Here is a 21,187-nt window from a genome sequence, read left to right as displayed (position 1 = left end):
ACTGCTTGATGGTAACACCAGGAACCAAAGATGACGGTGCGAAAGGCATCTTCACAAGGTGTGCTCCAGATGAATGGGAATAAACAGCTCGAATAAAGCTAAGAGGTCTCCCATTGATACATGCAACTGGAGCTTGGACCGCAGCTCCTCATAAATCTAAACTTACACAGAAAAAATAATCTCCATCTGCTCCAAAGTTGATAACTAGTTTATAATGGTTAATTTCCAAATGTCACTGCCAGAAACACTCACACACACACGCTCACACACACTCACATGGACACACATACACACACACTCAAACAGACACACTCACACCCATTCATAGACACAGATACACACACACTCACTCACCCACATACACACTCAGTCATACACACACACTCACATACACAATTACATCCACACAAACACACATACACTCACACACACACTTATACACACACTCACAATTACACACACACACACTCACATACATATAAACACACACATACACACTCAAAAACACACACTCACATACACACACACACTCACACAATACTCTCACACACACTCTCTCACACACACAAACACACCCAAAAAACACATGCAGATACACACACAGACAAGCAGACATACAGAGACACACTGACACACACTCACAAACAGACAGACACACACAAACAGATACACACAGACAGACACACGCAAACACCCACATACACAAACACAGAAACACAATCCATCTAACCTGCACATATTTGGACTGTGGGAGGAAACCGGAGCATCCGGAAGAAACACACGCAGACACGGGGAGAACATGCAGACTCCACATGGGCAGTCACCTGAGGCCAGTGGCACACCCTATGGCAGTACCATCATGCACACCCCGACCCGAGGTGTGACACCATGTGCAGCTCAGCCACTGCAACGCACATCTCCTCCAGCCATGGAGTGGAGCTCCATGCAGGAGCTCTCACAGATAAACGGTGGCAGCATCACAGTGGCTTTCACCTGGGTGGAAGTTAGAAACCTTTTGTTCAATGCCTGCACTTTAATGGGAAGTAAAGGGCTGTGGGTAAAAAAATTAATATGTTTTGTTAGTTCTGGGCGTTTAGGCCTTGCCTGTGTGTGTGAAGTATGACAGTGTCTTCTCAGAGGAACCTTCCTGCATCATGTCCCATTGCAGGATCTGTAGGCTCAGGAGAAGTGGTCCTGGATCTGTGGGTCCTGGGATTCCCTGCCAGCATAGTCAGTGCATTCCCACAGGAGGCCAATCTTTGGATGGCATTGTAGCAATCTTTGGTTGGTCCTCATCAAATTCCTCATCCTCTGAGGCCCTTCCTGATGGACCTCCACCAGGTCCATTCCTCTTAGTGTGGTCATGTGCATACAGAGCCCAGCAGACCACAAGTAGGCAGGAAACCCTTAAAGGGCTGTGCTGGAGGGCACCACCCCAATGGATGAAGACACCCAATCCATATCTTCAGGAGGCTGAAGAGCTGCTCAGTGGTGGCCATCATGGAGAGATGGCACTGGTTATATCGTTCCTGTGCTGCAATTGTGGGGTCTTACACGCAGGGCCATCAGCCATCTCTTCAAAGGATATCCTTGTCGGCCAGGGCCCATCCATGGAGGCTGTCTGATAGTGGGAACTGCTGCAGCACCAGTGAAGGCCTCTGGATGGATGTATCACAAAGCTGAATGGACCTCTTGTGATGGTCACTTACCAGCTGAATGTTTATAGAATGGAACACCCTTCTGTTAATGAATGGTCCACCCTCAGAGGATGGAGCATTGATAGTTCCATGTATGCAGTCGATCGCACCCTGCACCTGAGGGAATAGTCACAGAGGTAAACCCCATGGCGCCTCAGTGCCTGACCAGCTACATCTGTGTTGACGGTGATGATGTCCGCTGGCCTCTAAAAAGGTACATCAGCCAGGTAAGTCATTCAGTTAGCGTGAGACCCCACATGCTCAGTGGCACGGTGACAAAGTGGTTAGCACTGCTGCCTCACAGTGCCAGGGACCCAGATTCAATTCCCAGCTTGGGCCACTGTCTGTGCGGAGTCTGCACGTTCTCCCCATGTTTGCATGGGTTTCTTCCGGGTGTCCCAGTTTCCTCCCACAGTCTGAAAGACGTTTTGGTTAGGTGCATTGGCCATGCTAAATTCTCCCTCAGTGTATCTGAACAGGCACCAGTGTGTGGCCACTAGGGGATTTTCACAGTAACTTCATTGTAGTGTTAATTAAGCCTACTTGTGACTAATAAATAAATAAAATGGGCCAGAGGCACATGCATCAGCAGCACTGCTGCTCCGACATTCGCTCTCTCCACCAACAGCGCACAGTGGCAGCATCTACAAGATGCAACAATTCATCAAGGCTCCTTAGACAGCACCTTCCAAACCCACAGCCTCTGCCATCTGGAAGGACAGATGCAATGGGAACACCACCACCACACATCATCCTGACTTGGAAATATATTGCTGTTCCTGGGTCAAAATCCCGAGATTTCCAAACAGCACAGTGGGTGTACCTGCACCAGATGGACAGCAGTGGTTCAAGATGGCGACTCACCATCACTTTCTCACGGACAATCATGGATGGGCAATAAATGCTGGCCTGGCCAGTGACATCCATATCCTACGAACAAATAAATTTTAAAAACTGATACACTGCGCTGCAGTGCAAATTCTTCCGTTGGACTGCCTTTTAAACCACCTCCAATGGCAAACTCCAGCTCAGGGAAAACAAAATACAGCTGCAAATTAGGAACATAACAGGAAAATCCTTTCAGTATCTTAGCAGCCAAAGAAAGGGTGAAGCCTATCATATATGGGTAGACAGGTCAACTTATCACCCAAGTAAAAATGAGAAGTTGGTTGTTTCTGTAACAGACATGGGGCAGAATTCTCTGGCCGTTCACACCAGCGGGATTCTCCAGTCCCACCGACAGCCCACCCCTAACTATGAGTTTCCTGTCGGTGTGGGGTGACGGCAATGGGAATTCCCATTGTCAGCAGTGGGATTAGAGAATCCAGCCGCTAGCAAATAATGGGCCACCTCCTGCCAGCGGGAAACATGCAGCCGAGAGGCCAGAGAATCTCGCCCATGGAGCGTGAAGGCAGTGTTACATAGAAACATAGAAAAACTACCGCACAATACAGGCCCTTCAGCCCACAAAGTTGTGCCGAACATGTCCCTACCATAGCGATTACTAGGCTGACCTATAACCCTCTATCTTACTAAGTTCATGTACTTATCTAAAAATCTCTTAAAAGACCCTATCGAATCCGCCTCCACCACCGTTGCTGGCAGCCCATTCCACGCACCCACCACCCTCTGAGTGAAAAACTTACCCCTGACATCTCCTCTGTACCTACTCCCAGCACCTTAAACCTGTGTCCTCTTGTGGCAACCATTTTAGCCCTGGGAAAAAGCCTCTGACTATCCACTCGATCAATACCTCTCAACATCTTATACACCTCTATCAGGTCGCCCCTCATCCTTCGTCTCTCTAAGGAGAAAAGGCTGAGCTCACTCAACCTATCGTCATAAGGCATGCTCCTGAACCCAGGCAACATCCTTCTAAATCTCCTCTGCACCCTTTCTATGGCTTCCACATCCTTCCTGTAATGAGGCGACCAGAACTAAGCACAGTACTCCAAGTGTGGTCTGACCAGGGTCTTATATAGTTCCACATTGTCTCACAACTCCTAAACTCAATTCCTCGGTTGATGAAGGCCAGTACACCATACGCCTTCTTAACCACAGCCTCAACCTGCACAGCTGCTTTGAGCGTCCTATGAACTCGGACCCCAAGATCCTTCTGATCTTCCACTCTGCCAAGAGTCCTACATTAATATTATATTCCGCATCCTATTTGACCTGCCAAAATGAACCACCTCACACTTATCTGGGTTGAACTCCATCCGCCACTTCTCCGCCCAGTCTTGCATCCTATCAATGTCTCGCTGCAACTTCTGACATCCCTCCACACTATCCACAACACCTCCAACCTTTGTGTCATCAGCAAACTTACCAACCCATCCCTCCAATTCCTCATCCAGGTCATTTATAAAAATCACAAAGAGAAAGGGTCCCAGAACAGATCCCTGGGGCACTCCACTGGTGACCGACCTCCATGCAGAATATGACCCATCTATAACCACTCTTTGCCTTCTGTGGGCAAGCCAGTTCTGGATCCACAAAGCAATGTCCCCTTGGATCCCATGCCCCCTCACTTTCTCAATAAGCCTTGCATGGGGCACCTTATCAAATGCCTTGCTGAAGTCCATATATACTACATCTACTGCTCTTCCTTCATCAATGTGTTTAGTCACATCCTCAAAAAATTCTATCAGGCTCGTAGGGCATGATCTGCCTTTGACAAAGCCATGTTGACTATTCTTAATCATATTATACCTCTCCAAATGTTCATAAATCCTGCCTCTCAGGATCTTCTCCATCAACTTACCAACCACTGAGGTTAGAACATAGAACATAGAAAGCCATAGCACAAACAGGCCCTTCGGCCCACAAGTTGCGCCGATCACATCCCCACCTCTAGGCCTATCTATAGCCCTCAATCCCATTAAATCCCATGTACTCATCCAGAAGTCTCTTAAAAGACCCCAACGAGTTTGCCTCCACCACCACCGACGTCAGCCGATTCCACTCACCCACCACCCTCTGAGTGAAAAACTTACCCCTGACATCTCCTCTGTACCTACCCCCCAGCACCTCACTGGTCTATAATTTCCAGGGTTATCTCTACTTTTTCTTGAATAAAGGAACAACATCCGCAATCCTCCAATCCACCGGAACCTCTCCCGTCTCTATTGATGATGCAAAGATCATCGCCAGAGGCTCAGCAATCTCCTCCCTCGCCTCCCACAGTAGCCTGGGGTACATCTCATCCGGTCCCGGCGACTTATCTAACTTGATGCTTTTCAAAAGCTCCAACACATCCTCTTTCTTAATATCTACATGCTCAAGCTTTTCAGTCCGCTGCAAGTCTGCACTACAACCACCAAGATCCTTTTCCATAGTGAACACTGAAGTAAAATATTCATTAAGTACCTCTGCTATTTCTTCCGGTTCCATACAAGCTTTCCCACCGTCACACTTGATAGGTCCTATTCTTTCACATCTTATCCTCTTGCTCTTCACATACTTGTAGAATGCCTTGGGGTTTTCCTTAATCCTGCCTGCCAAGGCCTTCTCATGACCCCTTCTGGCTCTCCTAATTTCCTTCTTAAGATCCTTCCTATTAGCCGTATACTCTTCAAGATCTCTAACATTACCTAGCTCCCTGAACCTTTTGTGAGCTTTTCTTTTCTTCTTGAGAAATCCTGAGAAACCAAAGCTCCATTGTATAAGCCTATGCCCAATGATGGATCATCCAGAACCCCCTGGAGTAGAGAATTCCAAAGTTTCACACCTCTTTGTGTGAAGAACCTTGAGGTAGATCCAGAATTTGGACACCAGTGTAAAATGAGAGACGAAAGTTGATGGTCCCTTGAATTCTATAGGAAGCCAACCACTGAGTTGGCAGCGCGGGTGATCTGAAAGGGAAAGGGGTGCCCGGTCTCATTCCCACATCCTGGAACTGCCCTTACCCTGCCCCCGAAAGCCGGGTAAACCCTCCTTTACCTTTGCTGAATTCGTCCATCTTGATTGGCATGACTGGGCTCTGAGGGGCAGAGTCTCCACTCAGAGAGTAGCTGTGCTCTGCCTGGATGTCTGGAGTGGCTGGGTCAAGATCCATGTCCAACAGCGGGTTCTTCTCAGCCAGCAGGGGATCATCGAAGAAGCTGCTGAACAGCTCGTTGGAAAAGTCATCCAGGTTCTCCGAAAAATGCTGCAAGTGCAGAGAGAAAGGTGTTGAAGTAAAGTTTAAAGTTTATTTATTAGTGTCACAAGTAGGCTTACATTAACACTGCAATGAAGTTACTGTGAAAATCTCCTAGTTGCCACACTCCGACGCCTGTTCGGGTAACACTGAGGGAGAATTTAGCATGGCCAATGCACCTAACCAACACGTCTTTTGGACTGTGGGAGGAAACCGGAGCACCCAAAGGAAACCCACGCTGACATGGGAAGAATGTGCAGACTCCGCACAGACAGTGACCCGAGCCAGGAATCAAACCTTGGCACTCTAAGGCAACAGTGCTAAACACTGTGCCACTGTGCCGCCGTGTTATTATGCACAATCTAACTAAACCTCGAGGATATTCAAGTACAACTTACAGGGACAGAACGGAGAGACTGGCATTGGCCTTTTTACAGCAGAGATGCTATGAGATGATTGAATGGAGGTGTTCAGTTTAGATAGAGTAAATAAAGAAGAATTCTTTCCAATGATTGAAACAACACTCAAGAAGTTCAACACATAGAATCCCACAATGCAGAAGGAGGCCACTCGGCCCATCGAGTCTGCATTGACCAGGAGATCTTATCCCCATAACTCCATGCAATTATCCTAGCTAATCCCCCTGACACTAAGGGGCAATTTAGCATGACCAATTCACCTAACCCACACATCTTTGGACTGTGGTAGGAAACCAGAGCATCCGGAGGAAACCCATGTAAGCACGGGGAGAAAGTACAAACTCCACGCAGACAGTGACCCAAGCCGGGAATCGAACCCGGGTCCCTGATGCTGTGAGGCAGTCAGTGCTAACCACTATGCCAACGTGTTGTCCTGGGCATCATCCAGGACAAAGCAGCCCATTTGATTGCTACCCTTTCCACAAACATTCACTCCCTCCACCACCGACACACAGTGGCAGCAGTGAGTACCGTCTATAAGATGGACTGCAGCATCTTGCCATGGCTCTTTAGGCTGCACCTTCTAAACCTGTAACCTCTACTACCTAGAAGGACAAAGGCAGCAGATACATGGGAACACCACCACCGGAAGATTCTCCTCCAAATCACTCACCGTCCTGACTTGGAAATATTTTGCCATTCCTTCAGTGTCGCTGAGTCAAAGTCCTGGAACTCCCTCCCTAACAGCACTGTGGGTGTACCTACACTTCATGGACTGCAGCGGTCCAAGAAGGGGACTGCCTACAGCTGTGAGCCTGTGAATGATATCCACAAAACATAGGGTGTCTGAGAAGCATCCACACATGAACGCTTACCTTCTAATAATCATAGCACCCTCATCTCTGTAGCACCGACTTCAGCTAACTCATCACAGATCAGGAATGTCGCGTGGACAATATCTGTTCTGTACAGACTAGTGCAGTACACCACACAGCCATTGGACACAGTTAAATCCAGAGCTGATCAGTAATGGGCATGGCTATACACGCAGGCTCTCATATCCTGGATTAGGATATGGATTCACAACAATAAAAAAGCTTCTAGTTCCACTCTGAAAACATGTTAAACTAATTCGCCCTCATTCGTCCTCTCAGATCAATGTAAAAGTTCCAATTATTCAAAGAGAAACAAAGGAGTTTCCATGTTTCTTGGTGAATAATTACCCCTCAACCAACATTCAGACAATCCCTACAGTGCAGAAGGAGGCCATTCGGCCCATCGAGTCTGCACCTACTCTCTGATAGAGTATTTTACCCAAGCCCTTCCACAACCCTATCCCCGTAACCCCACACATTTACCACAGCTAATCCATCTAACCAATACATCTTGGACACTAAGGGGCAATTTAGCATGGCCAATTCACCTCACCAGCACATCTTTGGAGTGTGGGAGGAAACCCACACAGACACAGGGAGAGTGCACAAACTCCACACTGGCAGTCACCCAAGGCCAGTGGCACACCCTATGGCAGTACTATCATGTGCAGCATGACCCGAGGTCAAGCACCAGACAGTCACCTGAGGTCGGAATTGAACCTGGGTCCCTGGCGCTGTGAGGCAGCAGTGCTAACCACTGTGCCACCATGCCGCCCTCTAACATCTATAAAAACAGATTATTTCACATCTATGGGGCTTCAGTGCTGTGTTTCTTAACAGTCGCTACATGTCAAGAAAGTGCTTTGATGGCTATAAAGCACTGTGGGACTTCCTTAGGTCATGTCAGGTGCTCTATAGATGCAGGACTTTCTTGTTCTGGGTTCCAGAGTTCTTGCTGGCTGCGTTCTGAAACATTTAATGGAAGTCATTACACATAGCTTGCTGCATGTATACTCTCGTTTTGAATGCCACTGAGCAGGCAGCCAATAGCTTGTGCAGTGACACAGTTTGGGAAGGTTAGCCTGACCAGATTCAGAGGCGTCGCTAGTCCCGCCTACGACCTTTCCTGCTGGTTGGATCTGGGGTGGTTCCCTCCCCACCCCCTCCTACCTTGCTCCTCCCGCTTCTCCCCACACAACCCCAATTCCAGCCCTGCCCCCACCATGGCTGGTTTGCGATCGCTAACCATCATGAGGTACCTGAAGAAAACAATCAAACACTCGCAGTCCCACCCATCAAGGAGTGGGCAGGATCTATTGGAATCATTGCATCCGGCTTGACAAGAGAATTATTTACCCTGGTGTGCTTGTTAATTATGCAGAGGGTGTGCTTGGCTCAGCCAGTGCTGACTCACACCTGGGTGTGGAATGCACCAAGACAAGGTTGGCCAGCAAGCTGTAAATTCATCTGCTATTGTTCTCTTGTACCTTAAACATAATTCTTTCCCTACATCATTCTACCTGTACTGGGTTATCGGTGAATGTGTAAACGAGTTCTGCAACTAAACCGGGATATCCTGTCCTTCAGACTACATGCGTCATCGCTATTACAATGCAATGACAGCTGAAGAAGGATGTCACCTCCCTTCACCCAAAGTCACTGAAGAACACAACGCCACACTTCCACAATCGTCCCAATTAAATACCCTGCCTCATTATGTAGCTGAGTGGGTCCAACACAATCTAAGCAGAATGGGTGAAGTACTGAAGGTGAGTGAGTGACACTGCACTCAGTACAATCCCACCGGCACGAACAGCTGGAAAATCCCACATTAACATTTGAGCTTTGCATCAGTTAATTGCGACTTCTTGATCGGTTTTGTCTTCCCCTACCCCTCCAACCCCTCCCCTACACCCATTGCCTCCATCACCCCCTCCCCCCATCCAGCCCTCCCTCCCCACTCCCCCTCCACCTTTTACCCACTGAAAGTGTCAATGGACAACCTGAGAATGAGCCAGGATCAGCCCTGTCCTTCTTTAGATTCTACTCTCAGGCACTGGATTGAAATTATATGGGAGAGATCACGGCCAAGATTGAGGAGTGGTAAAAATTCCACAGATTCACAATCGTTTGGGTGAAAATGTTCCTCTTCAACTCAGTCCTAAATCTGCTGCCCCTTATTTTGAGGCTATGCCCCCTAGCTCTATTATCACCTGCCAGTGGAAACAACTTCGCTGCTTCTATCTTATCTATTCCCTTCATAATTTTATATGTTTCCATAGGATCCCCCCTTATTCTTCTAAATTCCATTGAGTACAGTCCCAGTCTATTCTCTCTCTCCTCATAAACCAACCCTCTCAACTCCGGAATCAATCTAGTGAATCTCCTCTGTACCCATTCCAGAGCCAGTATATCCTTTCTCAAGTAAGGAGACCAAAACTGTACACAGTGCTCTAGGTGTGGCCTCACCAGCACCTTATACGGCTGCAACATAACCTCCCTGTTTTTAAACTCCATCCCTCTCGCAATGAAGGACAAAATTCCATTTGCCTTCTTTATTACCTGCTGAACCTGCAAAGCAACTTTTTGCGATTCATGCACGAGGACACCCAGGTCCCTCTGCACAAGCTGCATGCTGCAATTTTTTACCATTTAAATAATAGTCCATTTTGTATTATCCCTACCAAAATGGATGACCTCACATTTACCAACATTGTACTCCATCTGCCAGACCCTTGCCCACTCACTTAAACTATCTATATCCCTTTGCAGACTTTGTGTGCACACTGCACACTTTGCTCTACCACTCATCTTAGTGTCATCTGCGAACTTTGACACACTACACTTGGTCCCCAACTCCAAATCATCTATGTAAATCATAAACAATTGCAGTCTCAACACTGATCCCTGAGGCGCACAACTAGTCACTGATCGCCAACCAGAAAAACACCCATTTACCCCCAAACTTTACTTTCTGTTAGTTAACCAATCCTCTATCCATGCTAATACATTACCCGTAACACCATGCACCTTTATCTTATGCAGCAGCCTTTTGTACGGCACCTTGTCAAATGCCTTCTGGAAATCCAGATAAACCACATCCACCGGTTCCCCGTTGTCCACTGCACTCGTAATGTCCTCAAAGAATTCCAGTAAATTAGTTAAACATGACCGACCTTTCATGAACCCGTGCTGCATCTGTCCAATGGGACAATTTCTATCCAGATGTGTCGCTATTTCTTCCTTGATTGATTCAATCATTTTTCCCATTACAGAAGTTAAGCTAGCTGGCCTATAGTTACCCGCCTTTTGTCTATCTCCTTTTTTAATCAGTGGCGTCACATTTGCTGTTTTCCAATCTGCTGCAACTGCCCGAGAGTCCAGCGAATTTTGGTAAATTACCACGAGTGCATCTCTTTTAGTACCCTGGGATGCATTCCATCAGAGCCAGGAGGCTTGTCTACCTTTAGCTCCATTAGCTTGCCCAACACTATCTCTTTAGTGATAATGATAGTTTCTAGGTCCTCACCTGCCATAGCCTTATCAATTTTTGGCATGTTATTTGTGTCTTCCACTGTAAAGACTGACACAAAATACCTGTTCAATGCCTCGGCCATTTCCTCATTTCCAGTTATTACATCCCCCTTCTCAAGCTCCACAGGACCAATATTTACCTTAACCACTCCACTATTTGTAGAAACTTTGAGCCAGTTTACTCATAATCTATTTTACTTTTCTTTATAGCTTTTTCCGTGGCTTTCTGTTGACCTTTAAAGATTTCCCAATCCTATAGTTTCCTACTAATCTTTGCCACTTTGTATGCATTTTCTTTCAATTTGATAGCCTCCATTTCCTTAGATATCCATGACTGATTATCTATTTTTCTACAGTCCTTCCTTTTCACTGGTATATACTTTTGCTGAGCACTGTGAAAAATCGCTTTGAAAGTCCTCCACTGTTCCTCATTTGCCCCACCATAATGTTTTTGCTCCCAGGCTACCTTAGCCAACTTCTCTCTCATCCCATTGTAGTCTCCTTTGTTTCGGCACAAGACACTTGTATTGGATTTTACCTTCTCACTCTCCATCTGTATTTTAAATTCAACCATACTGTGATCGCTCCTTCTGAGAGGATCCCTAACTGGGATCATTAATTATTCCTGTCTCATTATACAGGACCAGATCTCGGATAACTTGCTCTCTCATAGATTCCATTACATACTGTTCTTGGAAACAATCGTTGATACATTCTATAAACTCCTCCTCGAGGCTGCTTTGACCGACCTGGTTTGACCAATTAACATGTAGATTAAAATCCCCCATGATAATTGCTGTACCATTTTTACATGCATCAGTTATTTCTTTGTTTATTGCTCGCCTCACCGTGATGTCATTATTTGGTGGCCTATAGAGTACGCCTATAGATGACTTTTTCTCCTTACTATTTCTAATTTTCACCCAAATGGATTCAACCTTTTTCTCCATAGAACCTACATGATCTCTCGCTACCGCCCTGATGTCATCCTTAAATATCAGAGCTACACCACCTCTCTTACCTTCTTGTCTGTCCTTCCAAATAGTCTGATACCCCTGGATATTTAATTCCCAGTCGTGGTCACCCTGCAACCATGTCTCTGTAATGGCCACTAAATCACGCTCACTCGCGATGGTTTGCGCCATCAACTCATTGACCTTGTTTCGAATGCTACGAGTATATAGGTAAGGTGCCTTTATGATAGCTTTTATACATTCTTTTTGAATCCTAACACCTCCATTCTTAACATCTCCTGAGTTCTCCTTCCTTTTAACTTTTTAAATTATTTTCCATGTAGTTGAAACCTCCTCCCCACATGCTAACCTGCTGCTTTGCTTCCCATTAACCGTTATACTCCCCATAGTTTTACTCTTCCCTTCCTCCCCACTTGCTAGTTTAAAGTCCTCGTGACCACCCTATTTATCCTTTCTGCTAGAACACTGGTCCCAGATCGGTTCAGGTGAAGACTGTCCCAACGGTATAGATCCCGCCTGTTCCAATACTGATGCCAGTGCCCCATGAAATGGAACCCCTCTTTTCCGCACCACTCCTTTAGCCATGTGTTTACTTCCCTAATTTTCTCATCCCTATGCCAATTCGCATGTGGCTAGGGTAGTAATCCAGAGATTATAGTCCTTGAGCTCCTAGAGCCTGATAATCCCCAAACATGTCCTTTTTCCTAGTCTTGCCTATGTTGTTTGTCCCAATGTGGACAACAACAACAGGACCCTCCCCCTCCCACTCCAATATCCTTTCAAGCCAGTCAGAGATGTTCCTCACCCTGGCACTGGGCAGGCAGCATACCATGTGGGACTCTCGATCCTGCTTACAAAGGATGTTATCAATCCCAGTAATTATAGAATCCCTTACAACTACCACTTGTCTTTTTGCTCCCCCCTCTTGAATGGTCTCTGATACCATGGTGCAGTGATCGACTAGCTCATCCTCCTTACAACCCTTTTCCTCTTCCACACACGGAGCAAGTACCTCGTACCTAATGGACAAGGTCAAGAGCTGAGGCTCCTCAGTTCCTGAATTCAGAATCCCTCTGCCTGCCTCACTTGCAGTCACATCCTGCTATCCCTGACCACTGGCTGAATTAGAGATAGTTAATCTACGGGGTGTGACCGTCTCCTGAAACAGTGTCCAGGTAACTCTTGCCTCCCGGATGTGCCGCAGCTTCTTAACCTCAATCTCCAGCTCATCAATTCTGAGCCAAAGTTCCTTGAGCAACCAACACTTGCTGCAGATGTGGTCACAGCAGCTCACAATGGGATCTGCCAGCCCCCACATCATACAGGGCGCCGGCCATTTAGTCCTGGGGACCTGTTAGCCTTTAGGTCTAATAGTTTTCGTAGCACCTTTTCCCTAGCAGTGGAGATAGTTTTAAGTTCCTCCCTCCCATTCACCTCTTGATTTTCAAGTATCCTTGCGAAGTTTCTTAAGTCTTCTACAGTGAAAACAGTCATAAAATACTTATTCTACACCTCCGCCATTTCCTTATTTTCTATTATCAATTTCCCAGAGTCACTCTCTAAAGGACCAACAATTGTTTTATTTATCTTTTCCTTTTAAATATTTGTGTAAACTCTTTCTATCTGCCTTTATATTACGAGCTAGTTTTCTCTCATAGAATAGAATCTCTGCATTGCAGAAGGAGGCCATTCAGCCCATCGTGTCTGCACTGACCACAATCCCACCCAGGCCCTATCCTTGTAAACCCACATGTTTACTCTGCTAATCCCCTTGATACTAAGGGACAATTTAGCATGGCCAATCAACCTAATCTGCACATTTTTGGACTGTGGGAGGAAACCCAGACAATGGGGAGAAGGTGCAAACTCCACATGCACAATGACCCGAGGCCAGAATTGAACCCTGGTCCCTGACACTGTGAGGCAGCAGTGCTAACACTCTGCCACCTTGCCGCCCCATTCCACTTTCTCCTTTTTTGTTAATCATCCTTTGCTAGTTCTTTAAATGTTACCAATTTCCGGACCTACCACTTATCTTTGCATATTTGTACAGAGTTTCTTTTGATTGGATACTACCATTAACTTCCTCATTCAGCCACGGATGATGCATCCTTCTCAAAGCATCTTTCTTTCTCACTGGGATAAATCTTTGCTGAGAGTTATTGAATATCTACTTAAAGGCCTGCCACTGCATCTCTAACGTCCTATATTTCAACCTGGATTCCCAGTTCACTTTACTTAGCTCTTCATTCATATCCTTATAATTATCTTTATTCAGGTTTAAAACACTAGTTATAGACCCACATTTCTCTCCTTCAAAATGAACATGAAATTCTATCATGTTATGATCACTGTTGCATAGAAGCTCCTTCACCATTCAGCTATTGTTTAGTTTTGTCTCTTTGCTCATTACCAGATCCAGAATAGCACACTCCATGGTTAAGGAGGAAGAGCAAATAAAACAAAGCACGCTGATCTCACACCTTGAAGAAACAGCTGAGGTTTTGCAAAATGGGTGTAAATTAGAAGAGATAAATATGTAAAAGGAAAATCATTAAATAGCAGCCGCAGAGAAAGGGTAGGTCTATAATCTACGGTGATGACTAACCTCAAATTTGGGTTGATATTAGAAGGCACGGGAAGGGGGCGCAATCCAACATGTTACAGACTTCATCTCCTACCCACATGCTGTATGTACTGAGGGAAAGTTCAGAATAAAAATTCCCTGATGCCTGAACTACTTAAACCCAACTCTAAAACACTCAGTTACCTCCTCGTTTCAGTCCGAGCCTTTTCCTTAGAGTTGAGCTCAGAAAATTGCTTCAGATGGATTAGAAAAGAATGTCACATATCACAAAATCAACTAAACCCATTGCCCTGTGCACTTACGTAATCACCTGGGACTTGGCTCACAACCCTGACCCTTTCAGCACTAAATAATTCACTCTCACAAGGATGGGACTGGAAAAGAGGCACAAAAACTTCAGTTTGCCAAAGCTGAATTGTAAAAAAGCGAACACAATCAATGAAACACTTACAGATTTAGGGGACAATTTTCCCATCCCCACCGCGTTAACTTTCTAACACAGCTGGAAATCTCTCAGCCGCGAGCACATGTCCCAGCGTCGGATTTCTGACATCGTCAGATCTGCTCTGGAAACCGGCGGGAAGACGAGGTAAGTAACTTTCACCTGTTTTTAATATAATTTAGATGTAAGTAGCGGGTCCGGGACTGAATTCTCCGAGCCCGCTGGCCCCTCCCACACTGCCAGAGTGTTTCATGATGTGGAGATGCCGGCGTTGGACTGGGGTAAACACAGTAAGAAGTCTCACAACACCAGGTTAAAATCCAACAGGTTTATTTGGTAGCACTAGCTAACACAAGCCACTAACTTTCAGAGCCCTGCTCCTTCATCAGGTGAGTGGGAGTTCTGTTCACAAACAGGGCATATAAAGACACAAACTCAATTTACAAAATGATGGTTGGAATGCGAGTCTTTACAGGTAATCAGGTCTTCCATTCCAACCATTATTTTGTAAATTGAGTTTGTGTCTTTATATGCCCTGTTTGTGAACAGAACTCCCACTCACCTGATGATGGAGCAGAACTCTGAAAGCTTGTGGCTTGTGTTACCAAATAAACCTGTTGGACTTTAACCTGGTGTTGTGAGACTTCTTAGAATGTTTCACTCCAGTGGGATTTACACGAGCTCCCCACTTTCAGGGAACTATGAGGATGAACCCGTTAAGAGTGAAGGGGGCAATCGGAGCCCCCCAGGGATTGGGTCGTGGTGCCCCCTGGGCATGGGCACCCAGCAGTGCCAGCCTGTGTCCCTGGCACTGCCCAAGGGGGCTGGTGATTGGGCTGGTCCAGGATGGGGGGGGGGGGGGGGGGCAGGGTCGAGTCTGGCCCGGGAATGGTTAGGGGGCCATGATTGGGCCATGTGGGGGGTGGGGGGGGTGAAGAGGCAGCACAGTGGGGGTCCTGGGCTGGCCAGCGATTGAGCCAGCCAGCAAACAGAGGGCTGACAATTCGGGGCCACTGCACATGTGCAGAGACCTGCTGGGAATAGAGCCCACCCCCTGAAATCTAATGATATTCACGCTGGTGGCCTCTGCAATTCTAGTGTGAACTCCCACTGAAAAAAAAACAGCTTGAATTACTCCAGTTTTCCTGCGAATTCAACTCTTCTAATTTTTTTGGGAGAATTCCGGCCTAAAGGTGCAGCCATTAACTCACATTTACAAATGCAAAATGAGCCTTTTTCACTCAGACCACCTATAGCACATACAAATGTTCTCAATCACTAATGTACCTGGTGATGCGCTATCGATAAGGCGAAAGACTACCTGTGTGCCAATACAAGTGTAGGCTTTTATTCACAACAGAATCAGGAACAGATCCCAACAAATAACCAACCTGGACTGAACAAGGGGGAGGAGACAGCCACCTTTTTACTAGGTGCCAAGGGAGGAACCAAACTGGAAGGGGATGTGTCCAGGTATGACAAACACACACAACGGTGGTCCATATAGGACAAAGGCACAACTGAGGTCCACCACACCTGGTATGTGCATCGTCAACCTATATCACATTTGTGTTCAACCTTGTTTTAAAAGCCAAATCCAAGTTTTGGACGAGACAAGGTGAGGGTTATTTTGATTCTGGTCGCTAGTGTAAAACATGTGATATTGATTCATCCACCTGTTAGATGGCTTCCTGATTTTCCTTTCTGTTGACTGGAGATGTATAATTGAGGAATGATCTGATATTATCCATTTAACAGCATCACTCAGTGTCAGAGTCACTCCACTGTGCTCACCCAAGCCAACTGCTAAATAGTCGATATCCTGTAAATAGGCCACAGATAGAGTATTGTGCACCATTCTCCAATAGAATAAGAGCTTGAAACACAGCTTTGGGTGACGTGTAGCTATGAACGGTTGGCTGACGTTCTTTTCTAAAATGTCTGCTAAGTATTTTCACAGAAAATGTGAAAATATGTACATGTGAGAATATGATAGGGAGAAAGATGATGTTTAAATTGCATATTTCACCACCTTTTGGCCACATTGTATTGCAGGGAAACATGCCAGTCACTTGCCATCCCAAAGTCCTGACACTCGAATCAGGCCCTGAAGAAATCTCCATTAAAGCAGCAGCGGGTGTGATGCACGTCAATTGAACTCAAGACACGAGGCTTCGGTAACTGAAGGCTTTTATTGCCTAACAATGGAACTACTAGAACGTAAGTACACCATCCCAGACTGACGAGGTCCCGCCCGAGCAGGGGGTCTTATACCTCTCCCAGGAGGCGGAGCCCGACTGGGATGTGCCACAACAGTAACAACCACAGGTGTATTAATCCCACCCTAGCCCAACAACAACATTAGAACAACCCCACAGTGGGAACCAACAATGGTTCACCACAGGGTGTAATTTTGACAGAAGGAAGTTCATGGGTGTACTAGCCAATATTCCAGAGATCAGAGGGATTATCATATTGCCATTTGTGGAATCATGCTGTGCACAAAAATGCCTGCTGCATTGACCTGCATAACAGCAGTGACTGTGGGTCACAGTCATTCTTTAGAAGTGAAACTCTCTCTGTGACAATTCTGACCCATCACGTGGGCTAGAGCTACAAAGTTAATTGCAAAATTCGAGGGAGCAATAATTATTACCACAGAGCCCCTCCCACTAGGAAATGGGTTTCATGCTATTTTTTATTTCGAGAACTACTAATCTGCTGTTAGCATTTAAACAAGACCACACCCAAATCCTGTTCATTGGCAGGTCACTGTGGCCTGTGAAATTACAATAATTCACCCAGTTTCATTGAAAACATTCTTATAATCAGATCACAAGGTTAACCGCAATGCCTGACCACTGTCCCAGCTACGGTATCGCCTCCCGACACAGATATGGAACTGAATGTGGGGCCATCTGATTTACATGACTTTGAACCAAAGTAGTCTAAATTGCACCGTTAAATGGTGAGTCCTTGATTGTAGCACGGTGGAGCACCCAACAAGGTCAACTAAGCAGCCCGGGGCCAACTGCCTTTACTAACAACACAGCAAGCAAGGCTTCCACCAGTAGCCTCACTAACAATTGGACAGTCTCACACAGTGCATGAATCGCAGAAAGTTAGTATGTAGCTGCAGCAGGTAATAAAGAAGACAGATTCATTGCTACTGGAATAGAGTATAAAAGTGGGGGAGTGCTGTTACAACTGTATAGGGCATTGGTGAGACAGCATCTGGAGTACTGGGCACAGTTTTGGTCCCCTTACTTGAGGATGGATGTAAATGCATTAGAGGCAGGTCAGAAAAGGTTAGAGATGAAGACAGATTGAGCAGTTTAGAATAAAATAAAATTAAATAAAGTTCGCTGGAGTTCAGAAGAATTAAAGGAGTTCTAATTGAGGTATATAAGATGCTAAAAGAGATTGACAAGGTAGATATAGAGCAAATGTTTCCCCTTGTTGGACATTCTAGAATGAGAGGCCATAGTTTTAGGCTAAGGGGTGACAGATTTAAAACACAAATGAGGAGGAAATACTTCAAAGGGTCGTGAATCTGTGGAATTTTCTACACCAGAGTGCAGTGGATGCCGGAACGCTAAGCAAGTTTGAGGAGATATAGGTTTTTAATTAGTAAGGGGATGAAGGGTTATGGGGAGCGAGCAGGAAGGTATAGATGAGGCCAAGATGAGATCAGCCATGATCGTATTGAATGGCGTAGCAAGCTTGAGGGGCTGAATTGCCTACTCTTGCTCCTAGAGGATTTTCACAGCAATTTCATTACGGTGTTAATGTAGGCCTACTTGTGACAAATAAATAAACTTTAACTTTTAAACTTTAGTTCTTGTGTTCCTATTGTTGAGCGCCCCAAAATCAGCCTCAGTAACAAGAACCTCTGCTGACCTCACTGACAACAAAAGAACCTCATATTTCAATGGCCTTAATCCCAGGTCATTCTGTTAGGATGACTAGGAAAATTGCAACTTTAGTTAACTAATCAAGAGAACAAAATTCCAATTGTTCATCTAAATTATTGAAAACCATGAGAATAAAATCATAATATTTTATTAATGGGTACTGTGTAATATTACGTTGGTCCAAAAGTAGCAAATATTCTTTGAGGGCTAAACTGGTGCTGGAGCCTATTTGTTAGCTAGAATGTGTGGCACAGATAGATCATTGGGTTCAACTGGTACATGAAGCCTCCCTGCTTCTCTCCAACTCGCCCTATCAGCCCTATCGATTTCTTTCTCCATGTGTTTATCTAGCTTCCCCTTGTGGTATCCCCTTTTATATTCTTACCACTTTCTTAGCAAAGATGTTTTTCTTAAGTTTCTAATTGGATTTATGAGTTACGATCCTTTCTTTGTGCCCTCTCGTCGAGCGTTCTCCTCCTCGTGGAACTATTTGCTCTAAGTCTCTAATGAATTGGCTAATCACTTTATTACACAGAAGGAATTTTTACCCGCACCCTTTTGTGTTTTCTCACAGAGAGGGGTTTATTTATCCATGGACACTCAGCTCCTAAAGATTATAATATTACTGGGGAGAATTTGGTTTCAATTAATCCAATAATGGGCGATGCTTCAAAGAGACACAAGATGTTGCCAAGTCATACATGGAGTGCCAGAGATTACAGTGAATCAGGGCGCCATTGACAATGGGATGAGAGGTAATTGAGCTGGCAAGTCAAATACTTGGAAGCAATGACAGTCAAAACAATGGCAACAGTTAGGCTTGAAAATCCTGGGAGATATTTATGCTTTTTATTACTTATTTTCAGTTCAATCTTTGATTGTTGTGGGCTTTCTGTGCTTAGAGTGTCTATGAACTGTAGCATTCACAGTTCATAGACAATCATATTTCCGGAATAAGAGCGACCAAATGTAGAGTGAAGCTCCCTCTTTATTGCCACATGGGACAGAGGGACATAGGATAGGTGGCACAGTGGTTAGCTGTGCTGTCTCACAGCGCCAGGGACCCGGATTTGATTCCCGGCTTAGGTCACTGTGTGGAATTTGTATGTTCTCCCCGTGTCTGCATGGGTTTCCGCTGGGTGAACAAAGAACAAAGAAAGTTACAGCACAGGAACAGGCCCTTCGGCCCTCCAAGCCTGCACCAACCATGCTGCCCGACTGAACTAAAACCCCCTACTCTTCCGGCGACGATATCCCTCTATCCCCCTCCTATTCATGTATTTGTCATGACGCACCTTAAAAGTCACTATTGTATCTGCTTCCACTACCTCCCCCAGCAACGAGTTTCAGGCACCCACCACCCTCTATGTAAAAATCTGTCTCGTACATCTCCTTTAAACCTTGCCCCTCCAGCTTAAACTATGCCTCCTAGTAATTGACTCTTCCACCCTGGGAAAAAGCTTCTGACTATCCACTCTGTCCATGCCCCTCATAATCTTGTAGACTTCTATCAAGTCGCCCCTCAACCTCCGTCGTTCCAGTGAGAACAAACAAAGTTTCTCATAGTTAATGCCCTCCATACCAAGCAACATCCTGATAAATCTTTTCTGTACCCTCTCCAAAGCCTCCACATCCTGCTGGTAGTGTGGCGACCAGAATGGGTGCTCTGGTTTCATCCCGCAGATGTGGAGATGCTGGTGTTGGACTGGGGTAAACACAGTAAGAAGTTTCACAACACCAGGTTAAAGCCCAACAGGTTTACTTGGTAGCAAAAGCCACTCGCTTTTGGAGCGCTGCTCCTTCATCAGGTAAGTGGGAGTTCTGTTCACAAACAGGGCATATGCCCAGTTTGTGAACAGAACTCCCACTTACCTGACGAAGGAGCAGCGCTCCGAAAGCTAGTGGCTTTTGCTACCAAATAAACCTGTTGGACTTTAACCTGGTGTTGTGAGACTTCTTATTGTGTTCATCCCACAGTCCAAAGATGTGCAGGTTAGGTGCATTGGTCATGTTAAATTTTCCTTCAGTGTACCCGAACCGGAGTGTGGCGACTAGGAGATTTTCACAGTAAGTTCATTGCAGTGTTAATATCAGCCTACTTGTGACACTAATAAATAAAGTTAAACTTAATTACCCTATTTCAGCACTGGGACATGTCCGTGAGGGGCCAGATGTTGTGTAAAACTCTTGCTTTACAGGTTTTTCAGCTTTCAAATTGGATAAAGATGAGATATTTCCAGGTCAGGTAGAGCATCGTTTCTATATGTGGTTAAAATACCCTCAAAACTGTCCTGACAGATTGTCTGCTCCACTTTCGGGTGCACTGCCCTGAGCAAGACTTCCTCAACCCTGAATGTCAGTCAATTCTGTTTGTGCCCAGATGGGTGTTATGCTGATCAGATGGGGTGTGGAGAATCTCCTCTCTGTTAGCAGTAACTGATAATTATGTCCTATTTATACATATATGCTCTACATGTACAGTCTGTAATATGGATAGGAATTAAAGTTATTCTTTAGGATGCCCTGCAATTTTAAATATGTCAAGCTCTATTTAAAAAAGGTTGGTATGAGATGTTGGGTGACCAAATTTTAAACACTGCCCTT

The 21,187-nt window shown here is 45.6% G+C and overlaps 1 protein-coding gene across 1 annotated transcript in view; it reads right to left on the bottom strand.

Annotated features, from left to right (window-relative positions):
- Positions 1-21,187, bottom strand: part of creb3l1 (cAMP responsive element binding protein 3-like 1) — a 106,249-nt gene that overhangs the window by 10,181 nt on the left and 74,881 nt on the right. The window contains exon 2 of the mRNA XM_078221369.1: positions 5,640-5,847. Coding sequence (XP_078077495.1) covers positions 5,640-5,847 — 208 coding nt within the window. The remainder of the gene's footprint in view (positions 1-5,639; positions 5,848-21,187) is intronic.

The sequence above is a fragment of the Mustelus asterias genome, chromosome 9, assembly GCF_964213995.1.
Source record: "Mustelus asterias chromosome 9, sMusAst1.hap1.1, whole genome shotgun sequence".
In the NCBI taxonomy this organism is placed as follows: Eukaryota; Metazoa; Chordata; class Chondrichthyes; order Carcharhiniformes; family Triakidae; genus Mustelus; species Mustelus asterias.
The sequence above is the reverse complement of the archived record's forward strand: the minus strand, read 5'-3'. Positions and strand labels throughout refer to the sequence as shown.